General features: G+C 34.2%; 4 protein-coding genes and 1 non-coding gene across 6 annotated transcripts; 3 read left to right on the top strand and 2 right to left on the bottom strand.

Annotated features, from left to right (window-relative positions):
- Positions 1–569: 569 nt before the first annotated feature.
- Positions 570–989, bottom strand: LOC144575458 (uncharacterized). Its single transcript, XM_078325608.1, has one exon. The coding sequence runs from the start codon at positions 987–989 to the stop codon at positions 570–572; it is 420 nt and encodes a 139-aa protein (XP_078181734.1).
- A 4771-nt stretch (positions 990–5760) lies between these two features.
- Positions 5761–5841, top strand: TRNAL-AAG (transfer RNA leucine (anticodon AAG)). The gene has a single exon. It is a non-coding gene; the product is annotated as a tRNA-Leu (tRNA).
- Positions 5842–7496: 1655 nt separating this feature from the next.
- On the bottom strand, positions 7497–8729 carry LOC144575457 (uncharacterized). The gene has a single exon (XM_078325607.1). The coding sequence runs from the start codon at positions 8727–8729 to the stop codon at positions 7497–7499; it is 1233 nt and encodes a 410-aa protein (XP_078181733.1).
- Positions 8730–14976: 6247 nt separating this feature from the next.
- LOC144575400 (proteasome subunit alpha type-2) lies at positions 14977–18648 on the top strand. The gene is made up of 11 exons (XM_078325538.1): positions 14977–15216; positions 15334–15410; positions 15977–16041; positions 16506–16552; positions 16885–16960; positions 17097–17164; positions 17265–17334; positions 17431–17516; positions 17744–17806; positions 17910–17975; positions 18373–18648. The coding sequence occupies exons 1-11, from the start codon at positions 15176–15178 to the stop codon at positions 18419–18421; spliced, it is 708 nt and encodes a 235-aa protein (XP_078181664.1). The 5' UTR covers positions 14977–15175; the 3' UTR covers positions 18422–18648.
- An 883-nt stretch (positions 18649–19531) lies between these two features.
- LOC144575837 (Myb domain protein) lies at positions 19532–21989 on the top strand. 2 transcript variants are annotated; one of them, XR_013518539.1, is made up of 5 exons: positions 19532–19951; positions 20413–20520; positions 21017–21081; positions 21440–21676; positions 21784–21989. XR_013518539.1 is itself a non-coding variant. In XM_078326081.1 (4 exons), the coding sequence occupies exons 1-4, from the start codon at positions 19844–19846 to the stop codon at positions 21588–21590; spliced, it is 432 nt and encodes a 143-aa protein (XP_078182207.1). In that variant the 5' UTR covers positions 19532–19843; the 3' UTR covers positions 21591–21989. The 2 variants fall into 2 exon arrangements, 1 of the variants encoding a protein (XP_078182207.1); XM_078326081.1 differs by having other exon boundaries at positions 21440–21989.
- Positions 21990–22507: the final 518 nt, after the last annotated feature.

Below are 22507 nucleotides of genomic sequence, written 5' to 3'. Positions count from 1 at the left end.
AGAGCAAAAAAAGTTAAGAGCATCTAAAACCTCTTCATTGATCAAAATTGGCCGAAATTATATTGCTTTATTAAATCATAAATAATTAACGGATGCATTTTATGAATACGAAACCAACAAGGACATCATGTATTCATATACTGTTGTAAAAAAAAAAAATTGCAAGGAGTGCAAGCCGACATACTCCGGCCTGCCACCCAGGACACAAGCTATATATCTTCTTCTTTTTATTTTGAATTCTCTTACGAGATTTTTTTAACTCCTTTGAATTTTTTTTTTTTTTTGTTTCTAAAAAGAAGAACCGACTCGTCTTTGACCCTTTGGCTGTGGAGGAATGTTTCTCTTCTAAGTCATTTTAAATTTGAATGATTCTTAACAAAGTCATACTGTTTTTTCTCTGCTTTTGACCTTGTAAGACTGAATTATCAGCATCAACTCTAAATTAAATTTTATTTTTTCTCTGAGTCTTCACGTATACAACATTAAAACTGTTACTAGAAAAACAAAAAATAAAAAATAAACATATATAATATATCGAAAGAAGAATTTTAAATCATCCAATTAATTAATTAGACAGAGACTATAGTTGTCAGCTCCCGCTCGACAGCTAGTTTAAGGAAGCTCCCTTCTTCGAGCACCATCTGAATCGGCATAAACCCCAATCCGTTCGCTATGGCAAGCATCAACTCACGGATCTCCGATTTATACTCTTCCAGATCCACTAACCCGTTTCCATCATGGTCAAACTGAGCAAACATACCCTCATATAGCTGTCTGAGGTCGTCACTGCTTAGCACAGCATCGTCTATGCCGAAGTGTGTCTCGATCACCCTAAGTTTCTTTAACTCGCTCGCCAACTCTGTGTAGGAAAGGAGGCCGTCGTGATTTGAATCGATGGCCGTGAAACTCTCTTTGATAGATTTGGTAAAGAAGTCGGAATCATTGAGGAAATTGCAAATGGTGGAAGCATCTAAGATTTCAACACTCATCTTGTGTTGTGTTGGTAGTGTTGCAAAAAGAGCTTAATTATTATGTATTGGGTTAAGAACTTGAGATGGGTTATTGTGTGCTTTGTTTTGGTTTAGAGTGAGAACTACTTGGGTTGTGTATATATACACCGATCGAGTCTCAGCCTCAACGGTTGGTATAATTCAAGGAATCCAATTGGGATCTAATTTTGGTTACGGTCGTTGTTTTCTTTTGGGGCCATGGTTTTGCTTGGCAGCTGAACTCTTCTTTTCTTTGACTGTGGGTCCAAGTGACAACAGAAATTGACCTACCTGCAGCTGTCGGTGATAATAAAAATAAAAATAAATAATTAAATATTAAATAAAAGAACCGTTCCACTAGGTAGTCGGTGTCTTGGTCATGGGCTCATGGTCCTCTAGCTAGTACCTTCACCTTCTATGGTCGTCGGTCAAAAGTCAAAAACGGGAAATAGGAAGTGGAAAGTGGAAACCGACACTGATCTGATCAGGGTGGTGCCGCTGCCGCATATTGCATTACTTCTGAGTCAAGTATCACGCTGCTGCTCATTCAATATTCACCTTTTCAGTTTCACATGGAAACTGTCGCTCTGCTTCTTGCTACTCAAGCTATTCACACACTTCTGAGATGCTGGTAAAGACCCTTCATTCCCCGGATGCGCTTCAATTTTGATTGAGAATTATTCAGGTACCGCATAAATAATTAAAACACACCGGTAACTGCGACTTCATAAGCTCTCCAGTAAATGACTACTGGAGGAGAGATTCGATTAATTGTTTGACATAAGGTTACTTCATAAATTGAAATATATAAATTATTTCTACTTATCCAGAGAACAATTCAAATATTTTTGTCTTGTTCATACTTTTAAATCTTTTTAATTTAATAACAAAAATTTTATAACTTATATATTAAAATTAAATTGTAAAATGTGATATTTTTTATTTTTTATATACAAATAAAAAATTATTATTATTATTCTACTTTAATTTTATATGAATTAATCATTTAAAAAAATAGCTTTTAGAATTTATTAACATCAGTACAAACTCTTGATACTATTAAAATAATTGAAATAACATTTTTTTTTATTTGTGCATATTAAAAAATAACATATATCATATGTGACTAGGACTACAAACGAATCGAATCAAATCGAACTTATCCTAATTTGAATTGGAGTTTGAATAACTTTTGAACCGAACTAGTTTGATTTGTTTCGTAACAAACTAATTTTGAATCGAATTAATTGTGAACTACAAATTTTTCGAATCGAAGTCAATCGAATTACGAGCTACAAATTATTTTGACAGCCCTAGTTATATTGGCAGTTTATGCATTAGTTCTTTTTCGCACAGAACAAAATTCACACGTTTCTTTTTACCTTTTACAAATTTACACTGATAAATTATTAGCCAGCTCAAGATTTCCTTACCTTTTACGCTGTTGGATTGATTAAAATCACGGCATGGACCTAGTCAAATAGAACTTATTCCATTATTAATTTGTTACGTTGCTGAAATATTTTTCTATTATAAGTTACCATTATAATAAAAAAAAGAATGCATATGCTCGACAACAAATAATAAACCGAATCACAGTTTACGGAATTTCCAAGATGAATTTCAAACAAACACATATTTGGCTTAACTCGACTCATTAGGGCTTGTAGCAACTACAGATGTTCATTCGAGCTGGACCCTTTATCTGACCCTCATCTATAGGGTTACTGACACCTACAGACGTTCCACCGAGCTGGACCCTTTATCTGACAACCATCTGTAATCGCTTGACTTAACCGTTTATTAAGGTCTTGTTCGAGTCATATAAAGAAAATTCTCTTTAGAATCATTCCAATATTCGTAATATTCAACTGACCGTCCAAACGCATTAACACGTAGGAGAATGCCACCGAGCCACAGACGTTACACATGTCACCCACGATTTCAATCCACATATCAATTTAATCACTCACCCCTCGTCCCAACCGGTACTGGAAAAACTGAGGGTCATTCACCTCAAGCGCTATAAGGATCCCGGGCTCAAAGTCAGCTATACAGCTCAACCTTGCAAATTCGTCGGATCCAAGTCAGCCATACGGCTCAACTTCGTAAATCTGCTCACACACACAATTCGTCGGATCCAAGTCAGCTATACAGCTCAACTTCGTAAATCCGCTCACATACATAGTCCGTGGTGACTCTCAACCAAAATCAGATCATAATAGATTGACACAAATGACAACCATACAAGCATGCAAATCATTCCATTCACGATAATTCGAGTTTTATTTGATTGGGCTATGCAAATGATTTACACAATTCAATGATGCAATCAATCAGACATTCAACATGACAAACGAATAAACAGTTTAATTCCTGAAAATGAAATATCAAACAAGTCCAAGAATCCCGCACCTTATTATGAGGAGCGTATCTCGCACTTAAGGTTTAGACGTCTCGAGAGGTCCCGCGAAATCGTGCTCAACCGAGCCTACGCCTATATTAACATATACATATTTGGTTTAATATTTGTTCAACTATCAATATGTTTACTCGAGTCATATTAGTTTAAATCATAATTTCCTTGACAAAATCCTTATAACCACATACAATTTACCATTTGGTCCTACAACCCATATACATTTCCACACATAGGAACAATTGCACAAATACCCATTTAATCATTTATTTCTCTAACCCCACAAACCCTAATTCGATTTAACCCAAAATAATTTCAGATTTTAGAAGGGAGAAAAACTTGTCGGTTAACACCTCTATTTGTTGGATAAAACTAGATAAATCACAATTCTTCGCCAATTTTCAAATTTGAACCAAACCCTAGATGGAAAATCAAAGTTTAGATGGAATCGAAAAAGAAATTACCAAATTCACAACATAGAAGCTCAATGGAGATGGGTTACTCACAAATTATACACAATATTCAGGTTCAAGCAAAAACCCTAACAATGGTGAGAATTTCGGAATGAAGTACCAATTGAAGCAATAGATGGTTACGAGGGAGAGAATCAACAATTTCCGACTTCCTTCTTCAATTTCTCCAAGCTTTTGATGGATTTTAGATGGAGAAGAGGGTCTCTCTCTCTTTTTCTTTCTTTTGGGCGGAACACACAAGAGGCAGGGAGAAGGGACGGAGTGAGAGAGAAAGAGACACAGAATTTTGCTAATAGACCCTCATATTGTTGGATAAAACGTTATAACGTTTTGGTAAATCGTTATAACGATTCAGCTGGTGAGAAACACAGGAAAGAGTGATCAAACACAAAATTTAGTGTATAAAATGTTATAACGTTTTAATTGAATCCAGCCTTCATAAAATTGCTATTTTTATCAAGTTTTACAGTGAAAAACGTTACATAACGTTTGACAATCGTTCGTAATATTTTAATTAAATTCAGCCTTCAAACGATGGCTATTTTTATCAAGTTTTACAGTGAAAAATGTTACATAACGTTTTACGTTTTTTTTAACGTAACAATAAACCATTCCACTAAATATTACGGATGGATGCACACATAGAAGTACTTAGTTAGCGACCTTCGTAATTTAAAATTTCAATTATATGTATATTAAAATTTTATTTCATTTCTATTATTTTTATTTTGTCCAGCCTCCTCATAGAATGCTAAATTTGTGCTTGTAATATATTGTTAGAATTCTGCTTTGTAATTTGTGGAGTTTTAATTATTAATTTGAATAAGCAAATAATATTGGTGAGATGGCCGAGTTACTCTAAGGCACCAGATTAAGGTTCTGGTCCGAAAGGGCGTGGGTTCAAATCCCACTCCTGCCAATTTTATTTTTTTAATAAAAAAAATGCAATATCCACACATTATGTATATATATTATGTATTTTTTGTTTCAATCCTACTATCTAAAATTTCTAATTATGCCCAACTAAAAATTCACTAGTAAATTTACGAATTCATCATTTATGCATATTTTCCATTCAAAATACAATACGCAACTATTAGATATCTAGCTATTCATAGCGAAACTCTAATAATTTTATTTGAAATTAGTATACAATACTTGAATATTTTTTTTCATTAAAGCAAAAACCAGAAAGTATGTAAGTAAAAAGAACAATATCTATCTTTAAATATTATATATTTTATTTTTAAGTCCTCCAATCTAAAGTTTCTAGTTCCGTCCTTACTAAGAATACATTATTTAATTAACAAATGCATCAATTATGCATGTTTTTCATGTACAAAACAACACACATCAATTCCACGTCTACCTATTAATATTAAAAAAAAATTGATTATTTTTTATTTGTAATTTGAATACCATACTTGCATACTTTTTTTTTCTTCCAAGCAAATGCTAAAGGTGTATAGGGGAAAAGAACAATACAAACCATTCAATCAAATCTCTTTTTATTGTTATTACTCATGGATGAATTATGAATTAAAAAATTATAGTTACAACATGTTGCTGGGAATTATAGTTATTTCTTTGAATCAATAGAAGGTCTTACAAATGCTTGCACGAATGGTGTAAACCATACTAATTGAGCATAAATCATTTCACTAAATATCAAGGATGGATGTATGCATAAAAGTACTTAACCACCTTCGTAATTTTAAAATTTCAATTATATGTATATTAAAATTTTATTTCATTTCTAATGTTTTTATTTTGTCCAGCCTCCTCATAAAATGCTTAATTTGATGTTGTAATCAATCGTTAGAATTCTCGTTTGTAATTGTGGAGTTTTAATTATTAATTTCAATAACCAAATAATATTGGTGAGATGGCCGAGTTGGTCTAAGGCGCCAGATTAAGGTTCTGGTCCGAAAGGGCGTTGGTTCAAATCCCACTCTCGCCAATTTTAATTTTTTAATAAAAAAATACAATATCCACGCATTATGTTTTTATAAATATTATGTATTTTTAGTTTCAGTACTACCATCTAAAATTACTATTTTTACCCAACTAAAAATTCACTAGCAAATTAACGAATTCATCATTTATGCATATTTTCCATTCAAAATACAATACGCAACTATTAGATGCTGAAATTTTTAAAAATAACATTTTCGGAAAATTAATAAACCAAAACACCTTTCCTGAATTTTTTTATTAAAAACACCACGACCGCTACGGAGGCTAGCGGCCACGTTGTAGGGGACCACTACGGAGGCCAGCGGGCACCTTTACTGGGCTGCTTCTAGGCCCAGCGGCCCGGGCGGGAGGCAGCGGGCACATGAATTATTTCACAAGGATAAAACAAAACCTCAAGAAAATTCAATAGAGATAGATATCTTGTAATCATGTTTCGTAAGCAGAAAATGATTCGGAGCTTCATTTGCATACGCGAAAAGGATTCCCTGGCTCTTGACCGGCTTCGAAAGCCTCACTTGTAACATAAGATAGATATTTACCCCGTAGAGCACCACTTTAGGAGAAACACTTGTCAGCTTCAATTTACCATCATTTACGACCACATCATATACAAATATAAAAAGAGGTGTACCAACGAGCGACGGTGTTATTTGGAAATTTTTTATCTGTAAAAATTAAGAAACAAAAAGAGTACATCATATTTTTGATTGGTTTAAAAATCAGTAGGATTATTATCGATTTTAAAAATTAACCAGTTTAGATTAGTAGGAATTCTACCGATTTAAACTTAATTTTTTTTTAATCTGATGCATAGATAAAAGGAATTCTTATATTATATCTCTAGTAAATGTTAAAAAAATTTCAAGAAATAGATGAAATGTTTCTATTCTATATATATTTTAAGATACTCTATCTATTTTTATAAAAAAAAATATTATAAAAAATTTAAAGAAAACAAATACAAATTGGTTTAGATCGATAGACTACTGATCCAAACTTTTTTATTTTTAAGATCGGTAGAAATTCTATTAACTTTTCTACCAATCAAAATATAAAAATATAATATACTATTTCTATTTCTCTCTCTTTTTTTATTTTACATATAAAAAATTTCTGTGTTATTTCATCCAGTTGACTGGGCTGAACAGTTGATGAGAACCGGCCCAAAATAGAAATAGAGAGAGAAATTGGCGTGATATCGCTAGCATCTGCAGGTTTCTGGGAGATGAATCTCTTGGGTACACAGAGACATAGCACAACCCAAATGGAGAGTTGCATTTTGACCCAGCTTCTGTTATTTTGAGTATACCAAAAATAGCGCACGGCACAAAACGCATAAAAGCCATAGATCAAAAGTAACATAAATTCCAATAACTCGTAGATGTATCTATTAAACATCTCATATAGCACATATAAAAGCATAAATATAAAAAAGAAAAAAGAAAAAAAAGCATAAACATCAACATAGTGAGAGTAAGAGCTAACCTAAATTCAGGTAACACAACACAAAAGCAGCTCAAGCAACTCCAAAAACTGTTCTAGTGCACTAGTTCTAACGATACTTTGCTACACTTAGAAACCAAAAGAGTGATTTTTTCACCTTAAAAGCAGCAGGTTCAAATAGTGTGCCTGTGACGGTTACATAAAAGTTGGCTGAAACCAAAATGCTTGTTTACAGGACCGAATCAGCGGGATGTTGCCTTGGCCAAACACCACCAGCTCAGAGTTAAGATCATCCAGTTTAGCACAAAACATGCCATAACGTGGTCCGTGCTTGAAAACTTGGTCAGCATATTTATACAGCTCAAATTCCTGGTAAATACAACTCCCATCAAGTGAGTCCCAGTCATCAGCACAAACAGCAAGATAATGGTGATGATCACCATAGAAAATAGTTATGTCGTTTGTGTCAGCAATCCGCTTGAGTTTTACCTGCAGCTCTGTGTCAATGAACTGGTACAACTCAATTTTTGGCTTATAATGGTGCTTCTGGAAGGCCTTCTCCTCTATGGTCTCCTCTGCTTCCTCGTCTTCATATTCAATTTCAGTAACAACGTAAAGACCATATTTATTCCCAACCAAAAAATGTACTGATTTTTGATGTTTAGAGAACCCGCATTGCCACATATTAATGATCTGTTTTTTGTTGTTCAGGTCGTTGAGGTGGTAAATGTAAAAGCCATATTCAAGTAGCAAATAGATACTTCCATTGTAGCACGCTGCATCTATGAGCCGGATTGGATCTGCGAAAACAGGCAGGATAACCTGAGTCCAGCAATAGTCCCCGACCTTGCAGAAGAATGGTCCTCGGGACTCAAATAGCAACATTATGATGCAATTCGGGTCGGTTAGATCTGCAGAGAATGTTATCTTGGTGATAAACTCCTCACAAAATAGTAAGCCAACGCTGCGGCTCAGCCTCCCATACCCCTCATCATAGTCAATGGGAACAAGGTCATGTTCGACCCTAGTACTAAACGAAAACGAAGGGAGGTCGACACGAACCCGGGTTAACGGGTTCAGCAAGAAAACTTCGGTACCACGAGGGGCCACAAGCAGAAGCCAGCCACGGTAGGTGGCAGAGCACGTCTTGCCGATGGCCTCCGGGAGGTGAATCTTCTGCTTCTTGACTTCCCAGAGGTCGTAGAACAGCCAGTTCCCGTCATTTGGTTTGCGGCTTGTTGGGGATGGTATCATCAGCCACGGGAGTTGGAGAGGGAAGTGGCTCGGCTTTGAAAGTGACTTAAAGCGCCAGGGATGGCAAACGGCGCGAAATCTTACGTAATCTTTGATGCATTTAATCTTTTCTGTAATCAAATGCATTACTGGGAGATTGGCCCAATCAGGAAATGCAGATGCCAAATCTTCCATCTTTTTATTTACTTTTCTAGGAGGCAGTGGAAGCATTTTTTGCGCGGAGAAGAGAAAGAGGTGAAGGGATTTACGAAGAGACGAATTCGGACTCTATTCTTTGAAATCCCATATAGCCTTATAGGTACAGACTACAGGGTACAAGTTCTGACACTTTATCGAACATTTCAAGACTCACTCTGCATGTCCTTTCAACCTGTTACATCAGTTCACAACTCTAACTGATGATACGCCAACTTCTCCGAATTCACATCCTCTCCAATACCTGATAAGGGAATCTTTTACAATTACTAGATCTGAACCGTACTTTTTAACTTGGCACGAATCTCAAAGTCCAAAAATGGGGCCCCTACAGTGACCCGAATCCCAAACCGGTTGAGATTTAATCTCAAACCGTAAATTAAGTGATCCTCTGCAATAATGGTGCAATACCTGAGAGGATACGGGTTCAACTTCTTCGACCTGTTCACACGACAAAAAAAAAAAAAAAGGTCCAATAAGAATGGAAGGTTTGATAAAATGATGAAATAATATGTGATACGAGACCTTACATTCATGCATTCATCTGCAATTTTTTTAAATGAAAAATTACAATTTGCCCCAATAGCAATATATTAAATGAAAAATGAATTAATTTCTAATTGTTTTTAAAATGTCTTAGTGAGGATGTGATTGGGACATCACTTAGCTTCATCATCTTTAATTAAGAAAAAAAAAAACAAATTTATTGCTATACTATAAAACAGTTTATACGTAAATGCATGGACAAACCTTCTACCACGCTACAAACTTTGTTAATGTTTTTACAAAATTGACGAGCCATCATTTTGTATTGTTTATGGCTTTGGATGATTCTCATATTTTGTACTACGATCAACTCACCACAAGTTTATGTTCATTAAAATATTTTGAGCACCGTAAAGTCTAGAATGTTGGGGAGGTCACAATTGCACCTTAAATAAGGGTCAAACATTTACATCATGGAGAAAGAAGAAATAGATTTTCACCTTAATTCTAAAGACGGTCCTATGTCAAAGATATTCAAAATATAAATTATAAGTTCGGAATATAATACATAATTTCATGAATATTTTTATGGAATAACCTGATCCTTTGAGAGATCGCCAATCGTCTCTGTGAGTACGAGACTAGACTCTAATGGCAAGAAGTCATTCTCGTCGTTTTGTTGTATGATCATAGGAATAGATCTTCCAAAATAGCAAGACTTGACCCTTGAGAGATCATCTCCAATTTCCTTAATGGATCTCTCATATCTATTTTTTGATGGTGGAAGAATAAGAGAAGGCACACAGATTTGTATTTTCTATAGAGAATAACTTGTTCATAATCTGTGTTTTTCGTTATATCTTATGTCATGGGGGACCAATCCTTGTATATGCTAACTCTAAATCTGACGCACCAGATTTAGATGTCTATATGTAGCCATCCAAAATTAGTCATCCGGATTTAGATGAGAACCTATTCCACATTTAGTGGTTATTCTTAATTGCAAATCTCATAATCAGTCCATCAATGAGTATATATATTGTCAAATATCCTTAATCCATATTAGATCACTTTAGTTGGACAATCATACACGCCGAAATTTTTTTCCTTACCACCCAAATAAATCAGAATTAAATGAATACCACCCGTTAATACCGAATTCATATTCCACCACGAACTCGAACTCAGTCTGCGCACAGATCCCAATCGGTGCGCGGATTGGGTATGTGTACCGAAATTGATTTTTTTTATATTTTTTTGAATTTTTTACTAATCTGTCCGCATACCCAGTATGCGGACGGATTTTTTTTTTACGAATTGTTTGAAATTTTTTTACCAATTTATTTTCCTGTTCTATTATGTTTCGTTTTGTGGTATTTAGAATTATATGTACACGTAAAATTTGACGGTGAAATTGTAGAAAATAAAACGAACTTATTTAACAAATAATTTTTTTGACTAAATTTGAACTAAAAATTACTACAACAAATTATACACACAATTTGAGTAGCATTTTGTACTAAGTTGGTGCACAAATCGCTACAAATTACACGTACAATTTGATAAATATTTTATACTACAAACTATATACACAACAGAAAAAAAAATTAGTCAAAAAATTTCAAACAATTCATAACATAACTAAAAAAACAAAAACTGTCAGTATCATACTGGGTATGCGAACGGATTAGTAAAAAAATCAAAAAGAATATTTAAAAAATCAATTTCGATACGCATACCCAGTCCGCGCACCGATTGAGATTCATGCGCAGACTGAATCTGAGTTCGCGATGGAATCTGAATTCAGAATTAATGGGTGGTATTAATTTAATTCTGATTTATTAGGGTGGTAAGGAAAAAATGGTCATACACGACAGTATACAATTCGTAATTATATTACATATATACTCAACGTTGAATATATGATTGTAACATTGTGAATTTTAGAAAAAGGCAACAATAGAATTTAAAATAAATTAAAGGTTTAAATTCAAACTTTTTTGATGATTTAGAAATATTTTGGTAATTGATAATTGATCTAAGCATCAGATTAAATTTATTTAGTGAAATATAAACATGAATAATTGAATTAGCAAAGATAGAAAATAATTTAATCTGAATCCCCGAATCATAAAATTGAAAATTTATAAATGGTGCAATTGATAACTTAGAGCATCTACATCCCTGAAATTATTAGAGTTTCTAATCTGACGTGGCAGTTTCTAATCCAGTTTCAGGGATGTGAAAGAGTTTTTTTTTATTTAGAAACTATGTAGGAAAGTTTCTTATTAAGAAACTGTTTATAAACTCTATGTTGTTCAAATGATTGGCTCAAATTGTTTCTCCTTTTTAATTTGTTGCTGACGTGGTTTAATAGAAACTCTAAAATGAGTTTCAAGGATGTGAGAGTTAGAAACTTTAAAGATCATAATTTCTAAAAAGTAGTTAACAGTTATTTAGAAATCATTTTGAGTTTTAGGGATGTAGATGCTCTTAGAAGATTTAAGTTTTAATCTAAATAGTATTTATACTTTATTTATCAATTAAAACCTTCAAAGTTGTTATTTTGTTTATATGCAAACTAGGCCGTATTTATACATGGTTTAACCTTTGATTATTAAACCCATCTCTATCTTCTCACATAGTTTATACTTTAATTGACTGCATATCTTTGTCTCTCTCTCTCCAAAACTCTTGTTTTCATTTCTGAGTTCTCCCGTGTCACTAGAGCTCGATTTTGCTAGGATTTAAGTTTCTGTGACTGACTGAACTCTAGTAACTGAAATTATTAGTCGTGTGCAACATTTCTTTACCTTCTACAATTGGTGGTATAGCACAGTAATTTCCTTGCTCTCTCTATTGATTTTCTAATTTATCGTTTCATTCAATTAAGTTTTAGAAACCTTTTATTTTATGTGAATAATTGCCAGGTTTCTGTTTAGAAGTGTAAATGTCTTTCTTTATATTGATACCAGCTGGTACCGAATTTAATTGGGTAATTATGATATTTTGCTTTCTTTTGTTTATTTCTTTTAATGCTGATTTGAAGTGTTAAATACTCTTCTCTTTGCTGTACCGATTTGATACTGAAATTAATTTAAGGGCAGGTACGGTTTAAACCCTAGTATGGTACCAATATATTATTGTACCAACTTTTCTTGTTAAAATCTAGAGTTGGAAATATTTAATTATTAAATTTACATCTCTTGACACCGGTATCATTCGGTACCAGTATCTATACTAGGTATGGTACAGTTCAAGGTTTAGAGGTAAAATTGTAAAATATTCTAAGTTAATAATTTGATCATGTCAGAGGGATTGAAATGCACAACAGGCCACTAATTAAATTGTGTACCAGTATTGGTTAGATATGATTCGGGGGGAAATTATCATGGTGTTCAAAATTAGTAAACAAGTAATAACTCAAGGATTTCCATCTCGCTTCGAGTACTTCTCTCAAGACTCGTCTCTCTCAACTTTAGTGTCATGAGACTCGTGTCTACCAAAGTGTGGAATGAAATCTGCTACTTTTCTTGAGAAAAGGAGGACCCTCTATTCTTCAATCCGAACTGTTTAAAATCGATCAAACGGCTTCAATTACATCTGATTTATTTGTGCTTTGAGATTCGTGCCATGTTAAAAAGAAATTGAAGCCGTTTGATCAATGTTGAACGGTTCGGATTGGAGAATAGGAGGGTCCTCATTTTCTCAAGAAAAGGAGCAGATTGGCTTCCACCAAATTGTAGACGGAGGGTCACTTTGACACCTACCTCAATGTTTCTTTCAGTTTTATTTAAATACAAATGTATATTTAAAAGTACATAACTAGAAGAATAATTAAAAAAAAAAATTCAAGCAATATAATTGTGATGTTCTAGATCAATAAAATACACATACCATATTATTTATTGAACTTATATAAAAAAATATAAAGAGCAAGATAATAGATTGGTTTATAAAATGAAACAATTTGATTTTGTTTGTAATCCCAACAGTTAGTTTAACCTTCACCGTCTTTTAGATTTTTTTCCTCTTTTGAAGGGCTTAGAAAATAAGAAGAAAAGATCCGACAGATATAGAAATTAATCAAGTAATAAATAATCATAACGTATAATTATATTAGAATAAAAAAATGACAGATACGTCATATTTATGAGGAGACAAAATTGCTCATTCAACTGAAGATGCTCTGTTAATGAAATAAAGTGGTGTTAAAATCACTACCCCTCCTTTCTTTCTTTTTTTTTAAAATTTTTTATAATGAGAAGCCCTCAGGTAGGGGTTTAATGGACGGGCGGGTACGGGTAGGACGGGTACAAGGGTATACGGGTACGGGTATGGTCGGGTATATTTTTCAAAAACCATACCCTACCCGTCCTATACCCGTACCCGTGTACCCTTGACGGGTAGGGCGGGTACGGATTTTTTTTTTTGCTGTTTTTTTTCTGGTTTTTTTGTTGGTTTTTTTTTTCTGTTTTTTTTTTTCTGTTTTTTTTCTGGTTTTTTTGTGGGAGGGAAAAACCGAAATTTTGAATTTTGAATTCGGATGAACAGTGGTCGGGTACGGGTATTAGGGTACGGGTATAGTCGGGTACGGATATGGTCGGGTATTGGTCCAAAAAAATGGATCCGGTCCGGTTTTTGCCCGTACCCGCGTACCCGAGTACCCAATCCATACCCGGGCTCGGGCACGAGTACCCCGGGCGGCGGACACGAGCGGGTATGGTCAGGTATACCCGACCCGGGTATTATTAATACTCTACCCTCAGGCATACCCCTCCTTTCCTAGATAAGAACGCCACATTTGTACAGTTGTAGTCTTGTAGAACGTCACATTTGTACAGTTGTAATTTTTCTTTTCCATTTTTAATTCTTACGGTGTGCTTGTGAATTTTTTAAAAAAAATTATAAATAAAAAATAATATTTTATCAAATCAACTTGATTGTTTTAGTTTTTACAAAAACTATGAGAACCAAAATATTATTTCAGTTTGAATTACTGTTTTTAGGACCAAAATGTCATTTCGGTCCGAGCCATTTTTCACATATTTCGATAAAACAAATGATGGTAAAACTTGTGAAAGCACCTCGGACCGAAATGGTATTTCAGTCAGAAAAAAAAATTCGAACCAAAATGACATTGCGGTTCTTATGGTTTATGTAAAAACCAAAGCAATCAAGTTAGTTTGATAAAATATTATTTTTTTATTTATGATTTTTAAAAAAAATTCTGTGCTTGTGCGCACTCCAGTCTGTCGGTGACTCCGTGCACTAAAATTGGATTAATTTCGGCTTCTGTAAATCAATAGGATTTAATTTTAACCGTTAAAATGATTATGTTGATTCAAAATATTAGCACGCTTCCTAAAAAACGAAATATATTTTGTGTGCTATTCAGCTTTCTTTATTAGTGTACAAGTCACAAATTTTATTTTTGGGAAGGATGAATACAGATACAGCCTATTGTATACTCACCTTATTGAACTAAAGCAAAAGGCATTCTTGTGAAATGGTTCCTGTTTTAGGTTCTAACTGGTCTGTCATGCTCTACTTGTCAAATGAGGTTCCTCCAAAAAAACCCTCAGGAGTTAAATAGGTGATCTCAAATGACAGACCTTACACCTTAGTCGAGCCTAAAAGATCTAATGTTAGGCCCACGAACTCATATCAATTTTAACCCGGCCCGTATAGGTTTAAGAAGAACTATGGTTTAAGCGCAAAATCATCAAAAGCCCGGCCCGGCCTGTCAGCCCATTTACGCAAAGGCCGCTGACTACCCCTGAGGCCCTGATCCGCGTCTTCTGCCTCCTCCACGATTCTTTCTTGTAGCTCGCTCTAAACGACCTCCATTTTTCATTTCTTGCGCAACGGGAAAGAGCATCTTATATTTTCTCACCTCAATTTCGCACAGTAGAGGTGCTTGAAAAGAAGAAAGAGCAATGGGAGATAGCCAGTACTCCTTCTCTCTCACCACTTTCAGGTTCGATTTCTCTGTCATTTTTTATTTAGTTCGATTTTATTGCTCCTCAAATTGGTATATCAGCGTGCTTGTGATTTTACTTGATTTGTTACTTCTCTTTAATGCCGATCGAAACAGTCCTTCGGGGAAGCTTGTTCAGATCGAGCACGCGCTTCAGGCTGTTGGATCTGGTCAGACCTCACTCGGGATTAAAGGTGCGTCTTATGAACTTAGACTTAGTCGGTTTGCAAATACTAATATCAGATTCTGTTTTGTACTTTGTTATATTTTTATTAACAGAAATTATTTTTGCACTCCATGTTCTGCCCCCAAAAAAATGGTTTACTTGACATAGAAATTATTTATATCTGAATTTGCAAGTGTTTAGACCTAGCATACAAAGTATTTATCATTATTTCTTTTCCAAATAATCATAAGAAAATTCAAACCAAATACTCTGTTGAATAAGTAAACTATATCTTTCAGAGTTTTTAATCCTAGTAATGTAAGGCATAAGTTTTTTTATCATCAGGTATTAATATTTTTTGTATAAAGTATAAATACATCTGGGGTGTAGATAAGGGGTACGGATAAGAGGTGCAGTTCTCACTTCTCTTTTATTAATTCTTAGTTTAGGCATTTCTTCTCTGGACATGTGGTGATGCTTGCTTAATTTCAATCAGTCGTATGGTTTAGACATGTATTATTGCTAGATTTATTAGCTTTATAAGTATATTTCTCTTTTAGTAAAAGTTTACATTTGTTTCTCTAATTAATCCAGCTGCTAACGGAGTGGTAATTGCCACCGAGAAGAAATTGCCGTCAATTTTGGTGGATGAAACCTCGGCAAGTGACTAAGTATCTTAATTTTTTATTTCAAGAAAGTGATATTATACCACGTGTTTCACAAAAGTAACCAACCCCAATATACAATATCTGAACATTACACCCTGCATCAGAAAACCTTGTACTCTACCACCTGTTATCCAAACCCCTCAATCACAAGTTCAAAACACAAAATCCACCCCTTTGAATGACCTTAAGAGTGATCTCAGATAAACTATAAAGAAATAATACTTATCTTGGCCTATAAGGCATAGCAAGAAGGAGTGGGATCAGTCTTGGTTAGAACAGAAAAAAAGAAAGCACCATCGACCTTAGATCATCCAACATAACCCAGCAAAACCCAGCAAGTGATTAAGTATTTTAATTTAAAGAATACTAATTTAAGTAATCTTTTTTATTCTTTTAAGAATTGGTATCAAGTGATTTTGCATGAATTTAATATGAAATTTACTGTCTATGTGCAGGTTCAAAAGATTCAGCTGATGACTCCTAATATTGGGGTTGTATACAGGTTTTTTTCTTTCTTTTCTATGTACTTATTTGGTTTTTCCTTTGTTGTAAGATTTTATATTTAGTATCTTATTATGAGCTTATCTGTGAAGGTTTATTAGTACATATAAAACAATTTGCCACCTACTGCAAATGTCTCTTTAGACAGATTCTAGTGGTGATAGTTCTTTTGTCATTTTCAATTTGATGAAAGAGATCTAGACACTATCCCCGCTTATTAATTATAGTCCAAACCAAAATTCTGTGCTTCCAGAGATTATGCAACATTTATTTTTTTTCATTTCTCTAATTACTACAAATGGTAAATAAACTGTCCCCTTTGTATAATAACAGTGGCATTGGTCCAGATTTCCGTGTTATGGTGAGAAAAAGTAGAAAACAAGCTCAACAGTATTTCCGCCTTTACAAGGTAGGTGTTAAATGTTTCATTATGATAAAATTGCTTTCTTTGAATTTCATATAGCTTTTGAGTCATGATGGCTTAATTCAAGAGATTATTATTTGAATAGATTTCTGATATTCATTTATGATTTGCTTTTATGTAGGAGCCTATCCCAGTTACACAACTTGTCAGAGAAACAGCTGCTGTCATGCAAGAATTCACACAATCTGGGTATATTATTTCATTCTACCTCTTCTTCATTTTGTCTTTCTTTTTCCCTCATTATATGTATGTTTATTAAATATTATTGGTGCTTGTTTGTTTATTTTAGTGGTGTGAGGCCTTTTGGTGTTTCTCTGTTGATTGCTGGTTATGACGACAATGGCCCACAGTTATATCAGGTATTTATCCTTTCATACCTTTGTTTATTTTCATTTTGTTAAGATTAAATATTTGATAATAGATTTTTGCTCGTCTTATTCAAAATTATGTGCCAGGTTGATCCGTCAGGGTCATACTTCTCATGGAAGGCCTCTGCTATGGGTAAAAATGTTTCTAATGCAAAAACTTTCCTTGAGAAAAGGTACACTAGTGTTGTCTTTTTGGCTCATTATTTTTCTATATCTGTTAGTCTTGCAACCAGTTTTTACCTACTATTGATCAGAACTGAACAAAAGCCCGCCTTTTTCTTTATTTCTATTATCATTTTTATATTTGCACCGGGTTTTATGCTCAGAAATGTTTCTTTCCAGTATCTTGCTAGTACACTTTGTGCAGTTTGTATAATGGAAGTGATATATTTAATTGTAGGTACACTGAGGATATAGAGCTTGAAGATGCTATCCACACCGCCATTTTAACCTTAAAAGAAGGGTATTTATTTTACTTCTTGTGTTATTATAGTAACTTTATAGTGATCATAATTAATGGTCGGCTAATAATGCTGTCTTCAACAATGTATTTCTTATATGTGCAGATTTGAAGGTCAAATTTCAGGGAAGAATATTGAAATTGGAATCATTGGCACTGATCGTCAATTCAGGCACTTTTGTTTACTCATAATTTGTGTTTACTGCTTAGTTTCCTTGGATTATTCTTATTATCACCGTATACATAGTTATGCTTCTACCACTTATCAGAATTTGTATAGAATGGGTAACCTTGATGCTGCTCTGGGTTCCTATTCTAAACATAACTTCACCACCCTAGTTTCATACTTGATCTCGTACTTCTTTTCATACTTATTAATGGTTTATTGTTATTTGTTGCTAAAAGGTTTAAGCTTAAAATCTGGCCCAAAACTTGGTATAGCATCAGCAAAATGAGTTTATGGGTCCTTGGTGCATTAGCCATTTTGTGGGTACATAATATAGCGTCCTTTGCGTCATAATCTTTTTGACATTATTCATGCTTAACTCTCTTATGGTGCTAAAATGCAGGGTATTGAGCTCATCTGAAATCGATGACTATTTGGCAGAAGTGGAGTAAAGGAAAACTTATATAAGAAGTATTTCCGTGAAGCTTTGCACTTGATAGAAAGCTTTGCAGTTTGGTTTTTTTGTACTTTGTAGTTCAGAATCTATGTATGCGTTGAACTGGATGTTGTGAAACATGAATTTCATTCCCTATCTGGAAGCTGTATGTCCCTGAAGTTGTTTTGTGATTGTTGTTATTTGGTTTTAGTTTTAGTTAAAATGCTTGAAATCCTTTGAAAATCTTCTTTTTAGCTCTTCAACTTTTAATCTGAATTAGTTCTCATATTGCGGAACACTATTGAATCAGTCAGGGCCTTTTGGGGGGTGTATTAGTGTACTATATATGATGCTGTACAATAATATTCTCCAGCTGATCTTCATTAATTGCTCTTATTACTATAGAGGCCTAGGTATATTATTTAAAAAGAGGAGTTACTGGCTTATAATCATATACGATACCAAAAATTTATGGCGTTAGAGAGTTCTAGAGTTATATTGGTTTCAGACATATCAATGATTCGGATTTTCCTTCACTGATCTTCAAAAGCAAAATAAGCCAGCAAATAAGAGTTCTCGTTGATGATAAAGCAGTGAAATACACATGCCAAAAAGTTGCATAGTTTCTGATTACTATAAAAAAAATTACATTAGAAGTGAAATACACATGCCAAAAACATTTCAAAAGCCGAAAAAATATTAATCCATTGCACCAATTACTAATGATCAAGATTTAAGAAAAAGAAAAAAATAAGATATGACTAATGATCAAAATAAATATTAGTTTATGGATTAAACAACGGTAAACTAAATTAAGTGCAACCCTTTTTCAATTTTAAGATCCAAAAGCAACAAAGTTTTCGACCTAAGAAATAAGCCACAGAGAAGCCCGCCGGTTTGTAAGATAAATTTTCAGTTTCTTTGTTGTCTTCACAAATGCAAAGAAAAAAATTGCCAAATCTTCGGCAGGTTTATGGAACCTCATAAACTCAATCACAACCAACTGGAGGTGTCTACACTCAATCGCAGATGCCTTCTTTGTCCTATCTCTTAATTTTTCATCAAATTTTGACTGAGATCAAGAAACTCAAATGGAGCAAAACTCTAATCAAAGCTTAAAGGTAAAAAAAAAAAAAATACACATGGAGGTCAAAACTCTAATCAAAGCTTAAAACTTTTAAAGAGGGCACTTACACCGACTCCAAGGCCCCAATCCATCGAGCCCTCAAGCATCAAGGAAAAGGAAAACCTCAACAAAGGCAGGGGCAGGTCCTGACCGGAGGTCCGTCTTCCTCGGTTCGATCTCTCTCTGGTACATACTGCGGCGAGCTGAATACGATCTAGTCTACTCGAGCTGATCACTGGCTTGGGAGTCTGGACCAAAGTCTTGGCTCGCTCGGCTTGTTGCCCTCTTGGGTGCTACGCTTATACGACGGTCATGACCGCTTGGGTGCTACGCTCGGCGCTTCGGCGCCTCCACAACTCCGCCTCTACCAACACTCTGCCTCCTCGCCTCACTAAATTCGCGCTCCATCTTCCCAAGGCAGTAGGATTTTTATCTTTTCTTTATATTTATATTTATATTTATATTTATCTCCTCCAACTCATCTACTCATCCACATTTCCCCTTCATTTAATAATTAATATGATCATGTTCAACTTCGCTTAAATCATTATGTATCTATCTTCTTTGCCATTGTCAATTTTTTACATGGTTGGATTGGATTGGATTTGGAGGAGCAATGGCTTTCCCAGTTAGTCCCTCATATGTTCTTGCAAATGCCAAGCTCAGCTAGTTTTTCATTTGCTAACGTAATTCAATAATGAACTTGGTTTACATGCAATCTCAACAGAAAGTTACATCTTTTTTATTCATCTCAAGGGTTAAAGTGCCTTCATGATCTATGTGATTTTGGTTGACGTAATATGCCATCTAGGCTAATATCTGGTAAAAGGGTTTCATTTGATGAACTTTGTTTTGCTGATATTATAGTTGATCTTTTGTAGGTACAAGTTGAATTTTCAGATGGTACCTCGTTCAATCTCTCATCCGAGTTTCTTAGAGTACACAGCCCTGCTGCTGATAGTAAAATTAGATCTGTGGGAGGCGAGAAGGTAATTACCTCATTTTAGACTTTCATGCTTTGATCTTGGTAGTAATTTTCTTTGGACAATAGATGTTGCAATGTATTTATGTGGATATTCTTCTAGCATGTGTGCACCATACAATTTCTTCTACTTTTTAAGGAAGGAAATTGGTAAATGTACCTTATACTTTTTATTTTTTTGTTTGAAATAAGTGGCAATTGCCACCTGTTTCATTGCTGAATACAAAAGGTACAAAATCCATAATATGTACAATCTACTGTCCTATCCTCATTTCTAATCTGACTTATCAAAAACATTACAACACCCCATTAAAAGACAAGAAGTGACCTTTCTCAGTACAATGAAGAGATCGGGAAGAAGTGGAATGGTGTGTTTCCTCGGTTATTATGTATTCAATCACAAGCGGCACCAATACAAGCTGGCGTGTTTTTCCTTGATTTCTTCTTTGTTTTGTTCACCATAGTATATCAAACAGTCTAAACTAGTTTGTTTCTGGAGACAGGTATTATTTGGAAGGCGCCATGTTGGCATCATGTCAGCAGAACAGGTCGGGAATTATGGGGTCAGGTGCTGTCCATTATCCTTTTTGTCCTTCTTGCTATTCATTTGAAAAAATTAGAAGGGCAAGAATTACAGTAGCAGATAACGGTAATAATAATATACATACAGCAATAGTGTCTACCAGCATACATGGACTGGTACCAATTAGGATAGCAGGTGGACTTAATCCCACCCTTTTTTTTCCTTGTTGCACTGTGTAAAAGTGATGTCTAAGAATGCTTAATAGAGCCTCTAACATTGTGTTACAGGAAATGCCAAGCTTGTTTCTCTTAATTGAGGTCAAAGAGATCCTCTTTAGTTGTATTTTCCTTGAAAAATACGGATACTCTACATAAACGAGTTTTTTTTTTTTTTGGTTTGACAGGATACTGTTTGATGACTTGCATAAGACGGGAATTTTCACATGGGACTATTTGCACCATTTAGGCGCAAACAAATTTAGTCTCATGAGGAACTACATCAAAACCTTAAAGACACATGGTCTTAGCCGGGACCCGCGAGTGAAAAGTAATTGAATTTTACAGGACAAGTCAGCATTGGAAATTATGTTATGCTCGCGAAGATTAGTATTGGCATTACCCTCCGAAGGAATATGATTGTGGTACAATTATTTTGATAGTTTGATGCTTAATTTTTTTTTCACTGGATTCATTGCTTTATAATTCGGATATGGGAAGCTTAGTTGTTGATTTTACTGATTTGGTGCAGAATCATTCCTGGATATGCATTGCAACATGACTGCTTAACTTTTAGAAACGAAGTGGGAGGGGTGTAAATTTAGGGGTGATATGAATATACTAACGTTGATTTTGGTGAGATTTATACCTCGTTAAACACTGTAGAATAGAACAGCGTAAATGCACTATAATGACAGCCTGATCAGTCTATGATTATCATGTTTGGTTTGTGTTTGACATCCTTGGATTAGGGTTGATTCTAGAACGCTTATTTATGGTCTAAATTTATATTTGAAGTTTTTTTTTTGATTAATTATAATATTGTCAAGTACTTAAAATCATTTGAACTTCATTTTAGTTTGTGAAATGAGTAATGTAGTTTTGTATGTCCGTAATCTTAGATTGACCTATCTAATTCTATGAGTGTGTTAGTGGGGTTTCTAATTCTTTAATTATAGGTTTTGAAACCTTTATTTTTCAATTTGGCATGTAACATAATTTGATACGTCTAGGATTAATTTCTAGACGTCAATTACTAATTTCTTCTTATATAATATGTCTCAAATGTTTTGAATTTAGCAAATTAAAGATACAACTAGAAGCTTATGTTCCATTATTCTCTTATCAGGGTTGATTTCTGATCATGATCGTTCTCCTAGTAATCAAAATAGTAGAAACGACTACATTCATAACAACATAATAATTAATAAATACAAATAAATATCTTTTTGGAGAAATTTGGCAATTTTTCCTAG

The sequence above is a fragment of the Carex rostrata genome, chromosome 24 (genome assembly GCF_964058835.1).
Source record: "Carex rostrata chromosome 24, lpCarRost1.2, whole genome shotgun sequence".
Lineage (NCBI taxonomy): Eukaryota > Viridiplantae > Streptophyta > Magnoliopsida > Poales > Cyperaceae > Carex > Carex rostrata.
The sequence above is the reverse complement of the archived record's forward strand: the minus strand, read 5'-3'. Positions and strand labels throughout refer to the sequence as shown.

Coding starts and splice junctions, on each gene's coding strand:
- LOC144575458 (XM_078325608.1), bottom strand. CDS start 989: ATGAGTGTTGAAATCTTAGATGCTTCCACCATTTGCAATTTCCTCAAT.
- LOC144575400 (XM_078325538.1), top strand. CDS start 15,176: ATGGGAGATAGCCAGTACTCCTTCTCTCTCACCACTTTCAG. Junction 15,217..15,333: donor TTCTCTCTCACCACTTTCAG/GTTCGATTTCTC, acceptor CGATCGAAACAG/TCCTTCGGGGAAGCTTGTTC. Junction 17,807..17,909: donor ATTTTAACCTTAAAAGAAGG/GTATTTATTTTA, acceptor TTATATGTGCAG/ATTTGAAGGTCAAATTTCAG.
- LOC144575837 (XM_078326081.1), top strand. CDS start 19,844: ATGACCGCTTGGGTGCTACGCTCGGCGCTTCGGCGCCTCCACAACTCC. Junction 20,521..21,016: donor GATCTGTGGGAGGCGAGAAG/GTAATTACCTCA, acceptor TTCTGGAGACAG/GTATTATTTGGAAGGCGCCA. Junction 21,082..21,439: donor GTCGGGAATTATGGGGTCAG/GTGCTGTCCATT, acceptor TTGGTTTGACAG/GATACTGTTTGATGACTTGC.
- LOC144575457 (XM_078325607.1), bottom strand. CDS start 8,729: ATGGAAGATTTGGCATCTGCATTTCCTGATTGGGCCAATCTCCCAGTA.